This window comes from Varroa destructor, unplaced genomic scaffold (genome assembly GCF_002443255.2).
Source record: "Varroa destructor unplaced genomic scaffold, Vdes_3.0 BEIS01000001.1, whole genome shotgun sequence".
Classification (NCBI taxonomy): Eukaryota; Metazoa; Arthropoda; class Arachnida; order Mesostigmata; family Varroidae; genus Varroa; species Varroa destructor.
The window spans coordinates 50,013,127-50,031,484 of NW_019211454.1; the positions used below are offsets into that span (position 1 = coordinate 50,013,127).

Here is an 18,358-nt window from a genome sequence, read left to right on the forward strand (position 1 = left end):
AATCACTTATCTATAGGTTATGTATCGTAATACAATTAAGAGTTTTTGGCAAAAACATAAGTAAAAACGCGCCGTTAATATCCTGTGTTTCGTTGATCCTTGCGCTGGCAGTACTGAAAACGTGTTGATGGCTTCAACGGTGATGTTAATTGGGTTATACTGCCTTCTATCACCACACAGCCCAAGATCAAAGTACATTTGGAGTTCTTTTATGGGCTGTCGGCTCACGTATGTCAGTAAAGAGCTCAATAACATATTTCACTTATTTGAATTCACTTATCATTTCAACACGAAATAAAGTTAATTTATGCAAGTCATTCACGTATCAGTATTCATTACTGAAGTTACGCAATTTCGACACACGATACACGTCCAACCTCGATTCATTTTCTGCTGATGGATAGTGTTAATGTGCTAATTTAATTAACTTGAACTTCCCGGCAGTACTCAAATACGTATGCACCTTTGCTAACATAGAGCCTCTAAATTAAACAGTTCTAGTAGTAACGAGATGCCCTGCCGATCAGCCTGTCGGAGTAAGTATAAAAATATACTTCAATACTATAGGTTACCAAAGAATATCTTTTTTTTAGATATCCAAGAATGTAATTTTTGTAACAATGCAAGATTCGAAACGCTTACTAGTAAGTTGCTAAAATATACTGAAACTGTTATGGTTTTATCTGCCCGGTTTACCTGCCCGAAGATTTCCATCGTCCTGTCGTTACAAAAAATCCATATTCACATTTTTTATATAAATAATTGTTATTATGAAACATGCATTACCTAGTCATGGCCGCTTTTTTGTTGTTGTGTCCCATGTTCGGATTTTCTTTAGCGGATTGGTGAATCAGCTAGATCAAAGGTTACGTGGTTCAAGAACTCTTGCAGCTGGACCCACGAAACGGAGCAGGTATACAAAGAGCGGAACGGCGGCTTACACCGATGGCAATTATGATACTACTCCAAGTGACAATACAAGTTATTCAGCCGACTTCAACCACTAGACCTGCTACTATTTCGCGTGGCATCAGCTGAATAATTCATCAATTCTCGATTAACTTTATTTTCGTTTGCCCATAATCTCACGCTCGGTTTATCCTGAGATGGTCCACGGACCCTTCGTTTTCAGTGGTTTTGCTTATGGTTTTTATTTCCAGTAGGCTCGTCCAGCTCTACCGTGAAGATCCTATGTTATAATACAGCTTGACGTTATCAGTCAGCGCTAAATTCCTTTTTTGCTATTGACGCCATCTTAGATTAAAAAGAACCTTATATGTTGTACAAAGTTTTTGAAAAAATTCTAGCAGAACAATTATTACCTATTATCTAAGTAGGTTCTGTGAAAAAATCGCCGTCGTTTAGCACTAACAAGCGATATCTGAGATCTCTTGTATTCTTAGAAAAACATGGCAATACAATTAAGACTTGTCATCAGTGAGTTTTACTTGAATAATTCTAATGTGTGAAAACAATGAAGTGAAACTAGTGGCAGATTTGCAAATTTTAAAGAAAACCTTCGACCTGCGTAGTCTAGTGCCTGCTGACAGATACGCGGGAAAGCTCTGAAGCTCTATTAGTCCAGTTATCAACTGTCAGAAAAACATTTGGGCCATCCCTTTCTTCTATCACTCAAGGTTTGTTGTCAGTAACAGCCAATAGTTATCACTGAACGATGGCTGAGATTTTGCGTACATTACATTTAATCGTAGGGCACGTAGGCTTTATCATGGCCAGACAGGCTTCATTCTATGGGGCTTGAGGAGGCCAATGCATAGAATCTGTATATAGGGTACCTGCAATAGATTGCGACAGTTTAGGGGAATCGGTTATTTGTAGCCGCCATTAGTTCATCTACTGCGATTAGTGCAAAATCCATCATGGTGGAGGTTGGTTACTCGCGTTTGAAGTAGAAACTCAACACCAGCTCTTCGTTGTTGTGAACGCATCATTGCATAAAGCACCCCTTTGAAACTTTCGTTAAATTAAATCGTGTATACCTTATTGTATTATGATGATTTCTCAATTAATTAAGAGGGTACGAAAAAGACAATCCATGAATAATTAATATATCGAATGGAAAACATGAGGGACTATATGTTTCTTAAGAAGATAACACATCCGTTTGTACGAAACACAAGTGCAGGGCCGGTTAGCGCCATTATCGAAGCGAATGATACTAATATTGACCAAATCCGCCTGTGAAAGATTTTTCTATCGACATATAGGCATAATACTTCATCCACATAACTTTTTTTTTTTAGAGAACAAGCGAAATGAAAAATGGTGCCAATATACCGTTGCTATTTTGAACCCTGTTAACGATAAGTCTTTAGCTTTTAAAGGAAACCGGACATACCTTTATTGCTATTCGAGTCAAAATCACTTTTACTTAATGAATAAATTGTTTTGACCCTCCAGCTTTGAGGCTGCATAATTATCATTGTACCATTCACTGTCCTACATTTTTTTGAAAACATCAAACTGCAACATATTATAGCATATAAATCACTAGCTAATTTCTACATTGTTGTCAATCTATTCGCATAGAAACCGTTAGGCTGATTAGGTGTTTTAGTATGATCATCAACAAGATCAAACGGCTGTCTATGACGCAACAGTCGGCAGATGATGTATTCATATAACCGGAAGCCGTTTGCAATACACAAACAAATGTTTGCAATACACAAAAGTGATAAAGAAAGTTTTCTCGTTTTTTTTTTTTGCTGCATAGAAAACACCGCATTTTTTATTACTTTTTTATACGTTTTTTGTTATTATCTTATGTGTCTCCCGTGGTTGCTTATGACGTTCTTTCATCATTTTACTGTATAATATATGCAGACTCGCTAGAAGGTAGCGAGTTTCGTCTCAAAGAAGCTTTCCAACCATGTTTTGAGTTCTTGGTCCATGTCGAATGTAAGTGCTATGGAGGTGATTGCCCAGTGAATGGGAACGGTGAAATCCTGTCGGGGCAGGGTCCGGAGGATATGGAAGCTACAACGAAACCTCCCATTTGGAATCCAGGAGGACACCTTTGACGGTGATTGTCGATCTGACTTGACGTTCTCATGAAGCAGAATAACCTGACCTCGTTTATCGGATCTTTTCTCCTGAATAGCCTGGTTCGCTTGATGTAAGTGGGCCATATAAATATGCCTGTGAGCTCTCTGGTTTGTCGGGACTCATTCCAACTGTATCAGCCTTTGGGCCCACCAAACGCCAAACGTAACCTTTTTTGCATGACTATCTTGTCGGTTTGAGCTTCTTTCCTAGTGCCACCCATTCCGTTCTCTATTTCAAGTTGACATACCAACACCACTTCTTACCCCCCGGTGTGAGTCGGGGAGTCCATGAGGTACCCAGGGTTGAAACCTTCGTGTAAATCCAGAAGACAGAAGGTAGTTAACGATGATCGTATAACTGCAGCCCATATTTTCGGCCAATTGACAAGTTATGTGTCAGCCGTATTTCTTCAGAGGTGTCTTCAAATTATCGTCATCAAGTTTGGACGGGCGGCCAAAGCAGGAAGTATCTTGTAGGTTGCGGATATCGTTTTCAAATTTGCTAAACCACTTTCGAGTGAGCCTCTTAATAATAACGTTGCTGTACACAGGGCATATGATCCGGGCTATTTCGGCAGCGTTTTAGCTTCGATGAAATGCATAGTACAGTAAACAGAAAACGAAAGCGACACAGTAGAGAGACTTTCTTCAACTTTTTAGCAAGCAAACGAGTAGTGATCAGAGAGACCTTCGTCTAAATTGTAACATGATTTACTTAAGGAGTTGGCTCGAGGAAATGGGGCTCACCTAGAAACCATTAGTGAGTCTAAAACTGGCCTATGGAACAACCGGCAAATGACATGGACGCCTCAATGGCGCAGCACGCATTAAAAACAGAGGAAGCGCTGCAACGGGTAGCGGAGCGGGTGAGGGTTTTCCCTATGCATGCGGCATCGGTAATATGGAGCTTAGAGGACAGATGGAATAGGTCGGCAACTGCTAGAGTTGATGGTCAGGCAAAGCCTGACAATGCCAAACAGAGGCGGCGTGCTAATTTCTCAGGGCCAACTTCACCTGAATTCCTCTTTCATAGATCTCACGATATGCCAGGTGGATCAGGTGGCCAGTCTTGATAGCTGGAGAGTGCTTGAGGTGCAAGAAGTACTCAGCGACCATAATACTATATAGAGTTTTCTGTACATCCAAGCCGAATAAGCAGGGTTCCTGGTCATAGAATGTCCGGTGTATCTGGGAAAAAGACTGGGGAAAAGCTGGATACAGGAATATGTTGATTTAAAAAGTGAGGAGGATTTACCAAGAGTTTTCGTAGAAGTTTTTGGAGCAAGGTTTTGTGAGATAAGTCAAGAATGAAAACCAAACTACCCGTGGAATGAAAAGATTACTCGAGTCGACCGACATGTAACCGAGTAAGGATGAAACCCATGAAAGCAAAAGCTGGCGACAACCTAGGCGTTTTCCAGTTGAGGGGCGACAAAAAAGAGGAAAGCGGAAAGAGGATAGCAAGAACAACTGCCGGATCAACCTTTTGCAAGAAATACGGGAAGACTCATGGAGTTGCCCTTATACGTTCGTGAGAGAGAAAGCAATGAGGACGAAGATGTATGTTCTGCTAGAAGAAGAAAAGATGAAAGTACCAAGATCCTTGCTTTAGCCCCATAGCCTCTTTGATCGAGCTGAGTTTACACGCCTAGACTCTGATGAATAGATCTCACCTGTTACGAGGGGATAGATATTGCAAGCAAGAAAATGAATCAGAAGAGATAAAGCGCCGGGTCCGGACAGGTAGTTACAAGGACCCTTTTTAAGGACTTCCCTAACATAATCGCTGTAGTTCCCACGCGGATTAGAAGCTTAGGCCATTTTCCACTAAAATGGAAAAAAGGTAAGGTGCTTGTTCCTAAGGGCAAAGCCTTTTATAAACATGTACGCCTGCTAGGGACGCGGACGCAAAGAATTGGGACCAGAATAGAGCAAAGATTCAGAAACGTTGTTGAAAAGAGTGGTTTCCTGTATAAAAGTCGGTATAGCTGTCGGAGACGAAGGTGAGTCTGTGAAAGACTAGAGATACATCTTTCTTCATCCCAATAAAGCTGTCGAGCTTTTTAAAATGGAACCAACAAAGCTAAAATCCGCAGTAAATGACTTTAACCGAAAAGGCCTAAGTAAACGTTCTGCTACTGTTTAGGTGTATGTAGCTTTGCCTTTAAACATTCTATACGTAACGAGTAACTGCAACGCTACTTAGACCTGTCAATTTATGAACGCAAAGATACAGCAAGTCAGTTCTTTCGGCTCACCACAGATAATTCCGCTATTGGCATAGTCAATGTCTGACCTAAACGAAATGATAATTTTCGTATATTTATTTGCGAATCCGAACTGATGATTTTAGGGCAAAAGTATAGGCCTTCGAGGAAAGTTTCAAATACAATTTGACGATCTACCTGAGATTTTGTGTAGCGATAGCAGGACGTTACAGAAATACTGAAATTGCTTGGTAGCCTTAAGAGTCAGCCTGCGAGAGAACGGTCGAGGACCGAATGTGAAGTGGACACCATTGCAAAGAAGCCCTAGAGTAACTTGTTTCCTTTATGTATATAGGTGTAGTTCGAAAGAATGGCATTTCCTTTAGAAATAAAAACATAACCGTAATCTCTTGGAACTCGATTGAGCCGGGCAGGCAAGCCAATATTTTAGGTAGTTGTAAAAAAGAAACAGATCAAAACATTAGAAAAAAAACCCTGCACAAAATGTACAATGATGTTCTACCATTTAACCGGTTCGAATTAACTAATCAATTAAGTATAGATCTTGATGATGGTTACCTTAAACGCATTGAGTTGCTCGCAAGGAACCGGGTGGACTCAACCCCGTAGAAACAATCTGTTTAGACATCTTTCAAATATTTTGTCACTTTGTCTTGCAATTTGAGAAGCTTGCCGTAAAATTGGTTTGACTATTATTACGTATAGTGTCATACCTTTTACTACATTGTTTAACTGTATTTGTTTTTTTTATACACCGATGTTAGTATTTAGTCATGTTACTGCTACGTGAGTTGAAAGCAACCGCTCGTTAAAATTCTGAAACGAAATCAGTTTCTGTCAGCTTGCGCGGTACCGACGTCAGAAAAATCAGCCTTTTGTATTCTGTATTTTTTAGGTTTAGAAACGCTACGCTCCAATTGCCAGATTTCACTATGACTCTTTAAGTCACAGTAAAATCTGACAAATTACATACCTACATTAGAAGTACAACCAACCGGACCTTTTAGCATGAATTTGGCAAATATTTTGGATATGCCTAAAACTCTACCCATTTTACAATAACCGCTTGTAGGCTAGTCGCGCCTTTTGTCTAGCGAGGCAATTATCGAGAAGCAGACACACATGCCATCAGTTGTGTGTCTCAGGACATAAACGTCCCTTCACAGTAATTCAGCGTTGCAATATTTTTCTTTTCTCTAAGGTTCACCTTTCAATGGGGGTAGCTTTAAAATGAATTCGAAGTATATAAACTGGCAGAAGAACCTGTAACAATTGAATTTCTCTCGAGATGAACGTCAGCACTACAACCTTAGAATCCACATAATCTGGATCTAGTCGTTTCCTTCGAGACAGCGCGACGAATGTCCTCGTGGTGCCGTATCATTTTTTAAGGTTCTTTAAGTAAAAAATCTACTTTTTAAGGTTCCGTATCATGCAAAATCATCTCCGCTATCAATTATGACATTGATATTAAATTGCATTTAGAATAATCGATGAATTAATAATCTCGTGTTAACCTGCGTCGTCTCCTTTACGGTGACCTCATTATCGACTAACCTAATTAAGTGTTCACTCGATCATTTTCAGGGTTCTTTGACTTGCTGGTCAAAGGAGGGATGACCCTCCGTTCTCAAAGGTCTTCTTTCTTTGGATGCGTATTGACTATGGTTCATAATTCATGGCGGGACACACTCGCGACAACAAAAAGGACTAATTCATTTATAAAATTTGCACAACTACGAATACTTTTATGATGACAAACACCTCTCCGTCCTTTCGTAGCATGGACAACCAACGCCACCTTATCCGGTTTATTATGCACTGCACGATACTATAGGGAACGTGCAATCAAGCCAGTAAGTTCCAAGTCGGCTGATATTGAAATATGCAGACGTTACCGGCGTTTCTGTTGGTTCCTATAAGCCTTAAAAGCTATCCTGTAGCTGCTAAAAGATTGCTAGAAAAGGCACGCGTTACAGCACGCTTCATTACAAAGAGCTGCCTTCCCCAAACAATCTACTGTTAATTAAATTCCCTAGGAAAGTCTACCTATTTTAGAAAATCTAATTTAAATATGTATATACATTTAAAGCAAATAGCGAAAAAGTTATTATTCATTTAATATATAACCTAATATACAAATTTAACAGAGAACACTGACACTCGTTAGAGATTCCCCCTAGAAAAGACGTGATACAGAAGGAAAAAGTAATTTTTTAGAAGATTACTCAAGTTGGTGGTCAGTGCCTTTTCGTTGAATCTTTTGATAAGAAGGTTCCTCTATGAACTCGTTTAACGTTCGGTGATTGTCATTGGTCACAACACACTGCTGTAGAATTTAGAGCACATGCTTACCAGTGATTTTGGCTAGTTCATTCAACTTCCTTGACACTCATGAATCAGATTCATTATTTTTTTCTATAGCAACAGACAACAATAAAACAAGTGGACCGAGAAAGCTATTTTATGGGTGATACCAATAAAGCAAATTACGGCTATAACCGCCGTTAAGCAAACAAACCGTATACCCTATAAATATTCATTTACAAACCGCATCCAATCAACTCATCTTTGATTAATTGTTTTTGCCCTCTGTGCAGTCTATGATAAGATCTATAAACAAATATGTACACGATTTGGATCCTTTACTCTGATCTAGTATTAAGTTACTGGCGCTGTCGTCAAACCTTTATACAGACTTAACAAATATGTGATGCGCATAAAAGTAAAGGACTACTAATATATCAGCGCTAAAACGGATTCGAGCCTTCTTCGGCTTACAAAATTACTTTCAAACGCTCCGTTTCATAGTTCCTGCACCGAGTTTGACGAGACACACCAGGTTCGTTACTCATCCCTCCAAACCTTTGCCAATAGAGAAGAGTCGCCATCGGTGCGATTAATAAATCATCACGATAAGAGCACGTTGACGGCATAACGATCGCTGGCAGAGGCAATCGCGTCAGCGCCGGTGTCGGTGATGATGTGTACTCGAAGTGATACTTCGTTCGCCTTTCGTTCTATCATTCAGTCATTTACGGGATGGCCCTCACCTATCGCCGGCCTGAGCTCAGCTCTCTTACCGTTTCTTTTTCTCACTTCTATTCACGTTTTTCTCTAATGGCCAACCAGATTTTCCTCGGGACGACATATTTGGACGACAACACTGCGCGCGCATTGCATCTGCGGCAAATAAAGGACGGGACTACATCATCCCAAACGTCCAATAAAAAAAAAAGTTACTCAAAGGTAATAGTACCTGACCAGCGCATCTTAGAAATATATACTGTATATATGATAGTATTCTTCTTATACAATTTTACTAAATTATATCAATTCAAAATAATATTGAAGTGTTCTGCAAAGATGTTATTAAGACGACGCCGGATTGTCACTTTTTGTACAGTACATAATAAGAAATATTCGTTGAGAAAGTAATTTTATCCTTTAACTGTAAATACAGATCGAAATCACATGGTTTTAGCTATAGGCAAGCTTCCTTAATTAATAAAACGTGTGCTCGTGCCCGTTACGGGTTGAAAGTGGCGGGCTTTAAATTAGGCATATTGGACTCTGTCCAAGGCCGTACAAATGCTCTCAGGTAGATGAAACGCTTTCCATTATTAAAGGAACAAAGATTCTAGTCAAAGAAAAATAGAGCAACAAGCACATCGATGAGCTCGACTATGCGATAGGAAGCTGTACTATTTCCTTGGTATTCGATTTGGATTTATAAATAATAGTATGTCTTGCCTACTGGATAAGGTAAATGTGATAAACCTCATTTAGTATTTTGGAGTCGAAACAAGGAGGTTATTCTGCACGCTAACTTCACAGATTGTCCAAATTAATAACTCGGTAAGAATAACACTTCAGCATAACTTTTAGGAAAACGCAAAGTTCGGCAAAGTGAAGTCCGTGACCAGTCATTGTATCTTTCAAAACGGTTCGTGGCACAACCTTGTGTACTTACGCAGATTGGTCAAGGTGAGGAGGTAAATATGAGCCCACTTGACTTTGCCGGAGATGATAGTCGATCTTGAATGTGTTCGGGTCATATAACTTTCATTCGATCGAAGAATTGGCTGTATTTGTCGTATCAATGCTAAGTTAATCGCTGCGCTCTTTAATACATTATGATGTGCTCCATACTGCTCGCCATGATCAGGTGCCCAGAGGTTTACTTTACCATTTGCTTCTGGGTCGTATTCGAACAGTCCAAGACCGCTTAATACAAAAAATAGCACATGCAGATAGGAACTCGTGATTTCATCAAAATTTCACTGAAGCAAACCTACTTTAAAATTATACAGAAGCGATAACTTGACGAAGAAATACGCCAATATATTAAGTTGGCAGATATTGTTCGGTTCGACTAGCTCTTCCCTTATATATCCTTTTATTGGCGCTTCGTCTTTCATGTGCTGGCTAGTAATTGCATTAGAAAGAAGAGCTCAATTAACTACCGAACCAATTAGTAGAGTCTTTGCTTGTAATAAGCTTAATACGTGCTGGCTTCAGTGTACGCTATTTATTAAGAATACATATACGTGCATCGTACGTAAATAGACACAAACGGCAGTATTATATTGTCACTTGTTTTATTAGATGTGTTACTAGTTAGCATTGGAATATTGAAGGGCGTAAAGCTAAAAATAAAATCGTCCAAGCATTAAAATAGCTCGATTTACGTTGCAATAATTACGTTGTTGTTGTTATACGAGCTCAGTGATTTAATTTAGCCAGTTCCCTGAATGGGTCCTACATTGGGTCAAATCAGCACGCGCGTTCTATGCTGCAGGAAACGAGTAACAAGCTATGTCCTGTTCCCAAAAGGGAATTTCGGTTATCGATCACTTTACAACAATAAACCAAGCCCCTAAAACTCGGCAGTACGTAAATTGCCTCTGAGGGCTTCAGTATCAGCAACTCAATAATAATTATTGTGATTCGAGTTGACCCTATGTACAGACCGAACAAAGTAAGTTCAAGCTTGCACACTGTCTAACTCGTCTGCCTGTTTGACCTTCTAGGTTACTGTCAGTTACATCTCAGTGGATCGTAACAAACTAATGCAGATGCATGTTTACGAGTATAGCACTGTTTTCATGGATGCTTCAAAATGTATATCTGATATGTTCTATACTTGAATACAGAATGTCCGAGATATAAAAAGAATACAAGCTGCTAGTGTATTTTGCCCGAAATTTTCGTTGAGCTACAACAGATAATAAATTATTTAGATTTATAAGAGTTTTATACTCTTTTTAAATAAAAGGATATAACTTCGTTAGGTAATCTTCGAGTACAAAACTTGTGTTGCATTAAGCACAATTACGTGGAACTGAAAGTAAGGAGCGCAGGTGTTTAGGGCTTATCTTATCTAAGCAGACAGTTGTAGAATGGCTCTAGATACTCCCTGATTAGGGACACCGTGGTCTAGGTTCGAACCTTTATATAGACACACTTTGTTTCGTACTGGGAACCAACCGTCCGACAGAATGCCTCACGACGTTGCCAGACGTAAAACTTGAAACACAGAGACACTTACTACGTATTATATTTGAGAGATTGTGTTTCCAGCCTATAAAAAAAAGTCGCTTTGCCTGCAATAATTTCCATTCTCAGGGTATTATTTGGCGAAAACTTCTCTGTGATTTTCGGTCTTGTTTTTGGTTTGCCGCAAAACTAAAAAATAAAGAAGAAGACTACGGGCATACCTGTATAGTGGTATCTTCCATTACTACAATGGTCATAATCAAGAGTTTTCGCTACCGCTGCGAAGCACACGAACTAAGTCACTAAAGAAAGTTTAAATTTAGACAGGGTCGACTTGGTGTACAGGATAGTACCCCCCTAATTCAGGCAGCGTGACCCACAAAATTCATCATTACGTTGATCAATATTGCATTAAGTAACCGATATTCATTTGAACTTCGCCCATTGTTTGTTATAATGAAAAATACTATTTAACAAACAAAGTAACTCGAGAGAGTTCGCATAAAGACTGCATAGAATTTCGGAAGTCGACAATATCCATAGTAAGACGTTACCTTTTAGATCGATTCAGTTTTCAGAAGTTAGTATCGTTGTGAAACCGAAATAGAAAAGTATATGACCGTCATACCTTCTCTGCAATAAGGCCTTTGCTGCAGTTGATTGTACTAGGTTTTTGTGAGGCGGTTAGAGATACACCTTAGCAGTAATAATACAGCTTTTCCTGTGCATCCCAACACCAGTCAGAGCACCGGATTAAATATTCCCACCTGTATACGGGGTGGACTGGCCGAAACCAGCATACATAGGGGCCGACCCCTTTCTTTTGAAAATCAGAAATGTCTAGGGGCAATTCTATTATATGTATTAGTTTATACATAGGGTCAGTATGTTTACACGTCTCCGTAGAACGGGCGCTGTATTGATAAAAATCAAATAAAAAAATAAATCGATTTTACGTCAAGGATTAATCTACAGCGAGTGGCAGGTATGATATAATTATATTAGGCTAGCTGAGAATCTGATGAACTTATTAGTCTGTTCTAAGGTAAACTTTTTATGGATCTACGTTCCAAACATTTTTTTGAAGAAAATGTTTCTTAGTGGTTCAAAGCAGAGGAACTTAAGATGAAAAATACTTTCAGACCTCAAGTTGTAGTTTTAAAACAACTATCCGGTCGTAGCTTTTCGCAACACCATCCCGCAATGTATGTCTAATGAAATGGATTACTATCTGCCTAACAAAGCCTTTCCCGCTCCTGCCGGTTTATACAGTCACCGATTTTTATTCTACGCTCGGCGAACTGGGATTGGAGCTTGATCTTTAAATTTACTCTCTCAAAGCTTTCAGATGAACCATTTTTGTATGCATTCCTTTTAAGCAGAACTGCAAGTGGGTCTGCAGTAATAAAGTCTCACAGGAGTGTACCTCACACGGTGCCTAAGTAGATATATCTGAAGAACTTATTAAGCATATTCGTTATCCTGGGGCTGTTAAATAGCTCTACGAGCTTTACTAGTTTAGTTTCACTCAAAACAACAGCTCGAGCAATGAGGACTATCAGTATTTTGGCGAACAGGCAATATTTTCATGTTTGCTCGCTTACAGAAAGCAAAACATATAAAAAAAAAAAAAACGTTAAACGCGAACTTTTTTGCAGATGTGCCACAGGGTACCTTCGAGGGGAAATGTGATCATCAGGTATTTCACAAGAGATACGGAGAGCCTTCGTTTCGATTAACCCCCTATAGAAATAGATCCAGTCTTTGAACAACCAGATGAGCAGAAAATGGATCGTTAAAAAAAAAAGTCCATGTTCCCTAACTGTCGGAAGGTTTGCACTAGCCTGAAAAGCGCAGCAGAGAACGAGTACGTAGCGTTTAGCCAATTGATCTCAAAGCTGTTACATAAGGCTCTTATAAGGAATAGTGACATAATCCGTTTAGTTCTTGATTACCGCAACACTTTAGTAATAGGCCGTTTTAAGTGAAAAGCACCATTTTTGCTCTTTATCATAAAAAAAGATTTGCTTTATTAGAAAAACAAATAGAGATCTAATCTACTACAATTTATCCATAATTTTTTAAAAGATACCTGAAATCTGTTCGACGCTTGCTGGTTTCTCGGCTGGTCAAAATTAATTCATGTCTTTACTGCCTATAAAGTAGGCGTTTATTACAAGGAAGCAGTTGGTGGATACGCCCTCCATGCCAGATTAAAATCATCTTTCACTGCTTGCTCCGTAATACAGACTACTGCGTATCCTATCTGAAACTATACTGTCGATCTGTGTTGCGCCTTTTGCTTATCAAACAAATGAAACAAATTCAAAAAACTTAACAGTATAGCAAGCTAGGCAGCACCACACGTTATTGAAACACCATAAACATTTCATTGATATTTTACATATCTGTATAAAATAAATTTCACTGGATAATGCCGTTTACCAGAACTGGTCAAAAAAAGAAATGATATTGTCACACTTGGCAATTGCCTGATTTTTTTTTATCTTAAACAAAAAATGTACTACAAAAGTGATATTTCCTTATACGTTTTTCTCTTAAGTCAGTTACGATTTAGTTATTAAAGCTTCGATTTTCTGAACGAAAATGGTTTGCATTTAGAGAATTGTCCACGGTGCGAAGGAACTGCAAAGTATTTTCAAGCTAAGTTGCTATATATTCAACTATTTTAGTCTTTTAAAAGGTATTTCCAGCAAATGAGCCTTGCCTCTATACCACAGGCCAGTCCGCATATCATTATTCTGATCAATGTTTGCGGACATCTAAGGTATATCAAACTACACTTTATATAAACCAGTATATCTAATCTAATCTTTATGTGGACCGATTTCACGGTTTTCAATGGGGTTGTAGAGATTACTATAACGATAACCAGGCGAAGGTTCAGACGAATTTCAATTAATGCCAACAACAGGGTAACAATAGTTGTTCGATCTAGCGACAACTGGATCGCGAAGGCACTTCCACAAACACTGATTTTCACAATTTAATCCCCGTTTCATAAGAATATAGCCGGCAATGTTTATGTGTGTCAAGTGTGGTAAGAAAGGAGTATCGTTTCTGTCCGACTCTATCAAACAGAAGACCGGGGATCTTTTCTGATCACGGTGGGATGGTTCGCTTCCCTGTCAATTTGATTTACCTCGGCAAGTGGATTTTCTTTGTGTTGTCTGTATTGCCACTTTTCGTTCTCAAGGGGTTATCCAACTTAGATGAGTAGCGATAGCAGTAACGGCAACCAGGATTTCACTGTCAGCACTGAGCGTCCAGATCGGGGGCAGGCTGCCGAATTATTTTGTTACCTTAATATATTTGTACCACACTCGAATAGTGTGAAATTCAATGATTCTCGAAAACCTGAGAAACTCCATTCTTAGTTGGAAAAATTAAGGACCGCGTTTGTCTGGATGCCGATTCAAAGTAACGAAAACAAACATCGATCTTAAAATAACCGAACGATTTCGCTGCCTTTTGCACGTAGTATATATATATATATATATATATATATATTCCAACAGAAACAAAAAACATAAACTGCTAACAATGATTTTTTCATTTCACTGAGGCAGTAACATTAGTGCACGATTCGCTTAATGTTGGCTCTATGGATATTAAACTTACATCGCAGTGACCCATTACTCTGCGCTTACCTTTTTTCATCCAGAAAAATTCAAATATGACCAGAGCTATGGAATTGGATAGACGAAGCTACATTTATTAATGTAAAGGTGATAAAGACCGTAAATTGGACAGTAAATGAAAATTCGAATAGTTTGGACCAGACGATCCACTGAACGATAGTACTATTTTTTATATGTCCGGTTGAACGATAACGGTAGCAACAATCAGCTACATTTTTATAGCTACCGTTTTTCGTAGAGGTCAAAGGTTGCACTTATAGGTTTTGATACTTTTTATATTGAAAATTTGTTTTTCTTATAGCTTGATCAAGAACGTTTCTAAGACTAGGTGTTTCTTTGATTTTAAGACCATTGCTGGAAAGCAATATCTTACACGTTGGAGACCCATGTCGATGATGATAAGACGTACACAAGCTGCATAACAAACGGCTAGCAATTCTTTCAACCAGCTCTAAATAGTCCCGATACTTTTAACTTATGTTAAATTATAAAATAATTCACACACGATTGTCAAGATCGATGCAAAATATCGTCAAACGATTTTTATATATAAATGCTGTATATGGTATTTTGATAGAACTTTATTTGGCAGGAAGTTAGGGAACAGTAACTTAAATCGCTATCTCTTCTTTTCATTTATAGTATAGAGAGTATAGAATAAGACAGCTTTTTAATAGGAACGTATGCCATAATGAGAAGTTTGTGCCAACAGCTTACTTCATTCAACTTACCCGAACTGATGGAATCACACATCGAAGTTTAATTAGTAAAATATGCCTCGCCGTAATGAATACCTATTGAAACCTACAGGACGGTTATGGCATCCATATGGTACAAAAGCCTGCTTTTCCTAGAAGAATACAGTTAAAACTACAGAGAAACATGCATTCAATTGACAAACCCCAGCTTCGCAAATTCTTGCAAAAGGAGCAAACACTTTACCTTCGTAACTTCGAAATTATCGTTCTGTTATTTCAGATCCGGTCCTGCCAGCTCAGTCCGACCTAACTAAATCAGGACTAATAAAATACTTCGCTAGCTGAGATCCTGCCTAGGTTTACGTGCTCGATCAGTTTATAATGTTCACACTTTCTGATACACCAGATAACATGCATATGTGCGTTTATCGTGTTTACAAAAACATCTAGCCGTATGTGCTTTACATGGGCTCTGACCAAACTGAGAATCTGTGTAGTCCGCTATACGATGGTGCCGGTGACGTCATTGCGAGTAATATAATAACGAGCAGAAAGAAGTGTATTCGAAGAATCGGTCGCCAAAACAGGGCGTTGAGGCGAAGAACAGCGGCGGGGGCAGAAACCATTGCGACCAGGACTAGCAGATACAGCTGTAGCGAGATGAGAATTTATACCTACGTGTGCCTGCGATCTTTATGTATGGTGCCCTTTCACTTTATATCCCTTAAGAGGTACAAGCGGGTGGTGGTGCTGTATCCCTCCTGTCGTAATTGGGCCATGCTGATGTTGAAGCTGTTGTGACTTGTTCCAGCCAAGGTCTGAGAATATCGCCCAGTGGGCGTTTGTCTCTCTGGGGCTCGTTCTTCTGCTAACTGGATGACGGTAAATGGTGCACTTCAGCCGATGTCGTAACGATGCCTTGTAGAGTATGACTCACATATCTGCATATTTCCACAAAATCTGACACAGTGCATTGCTGCGGTCAGACTTCATTAAGAAGGACGACATGGCGGGGGCTGCTGGCGCAGGACCACCCCCTGCAGGGCACACTCGGTTCTGGCATGGTCTATATGGTGGTTAACGAATGACGACAGACTTTGGATGGCTACAGATAATCTAATATGATGGTGTTTGTAACCTGTTACAATAATGTTTGAACTGTTGTTTACCAGGCGACGCGCTTTAGTTGATCATCTAACAGGGGGTTATGTAATAAACACGGTGGGTGTCTTCAGTGGAGTACGAATATTAGTTGATGGTTAACGATTACGTAGATCCACAGGTGCACTAAAGTTGCTATTAGAGATGTAATTTGCTCTTGCTAAAATAGTCTTTTAAAGGCTGCACGATCATTTCTGTGAAGTATTTAATTTAATTTAGCAAAAACAACTACTCTAAATGTAACTTTGTGACGCGTCATAAAATTCTATGAATCCTTCACTCGCAAATACGAGAAGGCGGAAACTTCTTTTGAACAACGTAGTTAATTATGTTTGGTCATCGCTTGGACGACGGATGGATCTCACGTTTAGTTTTCGATCAGTTTTAATTTCATTAACTGAAGAAAAAGGAAAACTGGAAATTAAAAAGTTCCAGTTCTCCATAGGAAGTGCTGAGGCTCTAATTATCAGGCGCACATAGCATTAGAAAGCGCTCGGCAGCCGCGTTTCTTACAAGTAATTATAGAGATCATTTATGGTAACCCTCAAAGATAAGACGCTTGAATCCCTTAAACAGTTCTTGATTGTTGATTTTCGTTATGAACATATCGATACGGTCGTTATATTTGCGATTATAGTAATGAATAAAATGATATCTGCATAAATACTTGATCACAACGGCGTGGGACCAGGAAGCGACAAAGTATAATGCGTACGCAGAGAAAAGAGCTCGCTTGGCCCACCTGTCTATGCGTTTATCTGCAGTCCAAGGCGGTTAGAACCACGGTGTCACGTACTGATGTAAGCGAACAGGTAACGAATTTTTGGGTAGACGTCCTGCAGCATGACGCGACGCTAGGTTATGTCCACGACTGAGACTGGAGCCTAGTTTCATGGTGTATCACTCACTACAGGGTCAAAAAGCTCAACCGCAATCAGGTTCGGCATTCGATCTTTTAGGAACACCGGTTGCCACAGGTTATAGCGAAACGAGATGACGATACGCTTTGTTGATAGACTACAGGCACGAAGACATCTTAATTAGCAACATTTACGGTGATTTGTCATCCTGGGATTCTTCTCTTGTTATTTATTCTTCTTCTTCTTCTTATATATATATATAATATTATTCTTATTACAGTTGTCGAAATTATTTACTCTAGGTTATCATACGTTGTCCAACATTTAGTAATGCTAGTAGTGAACAATGCCAGTCGTGTATCCGTTTCTTGTGCAAATATACATGATGATTAAATAGCTATATATAAAAGCGGTAAACATTGAATTCATTCACAAATCGACAGTCGATCTGGTGATGTTGTGCCGTCATGGGGAGTACGCTGACTTGGTTTTTTTTTTTGTTCTACCTGCGTTCATTAACAATTTTTCGTCCATTTCCACTTTGACACCTTTTGCCCCATTGAGTTACCCGCCACTGTTAAATACAGGTCCTAGGCCAACTGTCTTACATGGCTGCCCGTGACAGAGGTTTACGATGTCAAGTTAAAAAGTGGCACATTGTTTCCGTCACCGCCTGGCTCAGTCCGACCTACAAAGGCCATGGTAGTGTTAGTGGTAATTTTTCGGCAAAGAACGGTGAACTAATTGAAACATGTAGGGATCGTAGACGTTGGATTGGTCACTTGTGAGAAAAAATTGCAGGACAATTTTTTTGCCACTCTCAAGGCTGGTATCATTGTTGTAGTAGACTTTTTGCCAATAATAGATGGAAGGGCGTTGATCACAGATTGGATATCGAACTACATAATCAGTGGGGCTTTAATGACTTCATGGATCCTTGAGTGGTCTAGCTAATGCAAATTACTGGACGTGCAAATGTCAGTAGGTTTCAATGAACATATACTTTTCTGTCTCTGTTTTAATATAATTCGATAATCTTATAATTTAGCGTTTTAATCAAGCCAATGTAGGATAACAAAGCACGTTTTAGGTGCATTCCAGCAAAATGTCAGGACGTTATAGACGTCTCTTCATTGATCTCAGGTTGTTTTTTTTGCTATTGTCAGTGTGTGCAGACAGCTATTT

General features: G+C 39.2%; 1 protein-coding gene across 6 annotated transcripts; it reads left to right on the forward strand.

Annotated features, from left to right (window-relative positions):
* The first annotated feature begins 989 nt into the window (after window positions 1–989).
* LOC111253613 (uncharacterized) lies at window positions 990–10,506 on the forward strand. Of its 6 annotated transcripts, none has more exons than XR_015328603.1 (5): window positions 990–1,637; window positions 6,881–7,149; window positions 8,105–8,542; window positions 9,194–9,288; window positions 10,327–10,506. XR_015328603.1 is itself a non-coding variant. In XM_086990380.1 (5 exons), the coding sequence occupies exons 3-5, from the start codon at window positions 8,336–8,338 to the stop codon at window positions 10,364–10,366; spliced, it is 354 nt and encodes a 117-aa protein (XP_086846506.1). In that variant the 5' UTR covers window positions 990–1,637; window positions 6,881–7,149; window positions 8,105–8,335; the 3' UTR covers window positions 10,367–10,506. The 6 variants fall into 6 exon arrangements, 3 of the variants coding, with proteins under 3 accessions (XP_086846506.1, XP_086846495.1, XP_086846500.1); XM_086990380.1 differs by having other exon boundaries at window positions 9,182–9,288; XM_086990369.1 differs by having other exon boundaries at window positions 9,182–9,280.
* Window positions 10,507–18,358: the final 7,852 nt, after the last annotated feature.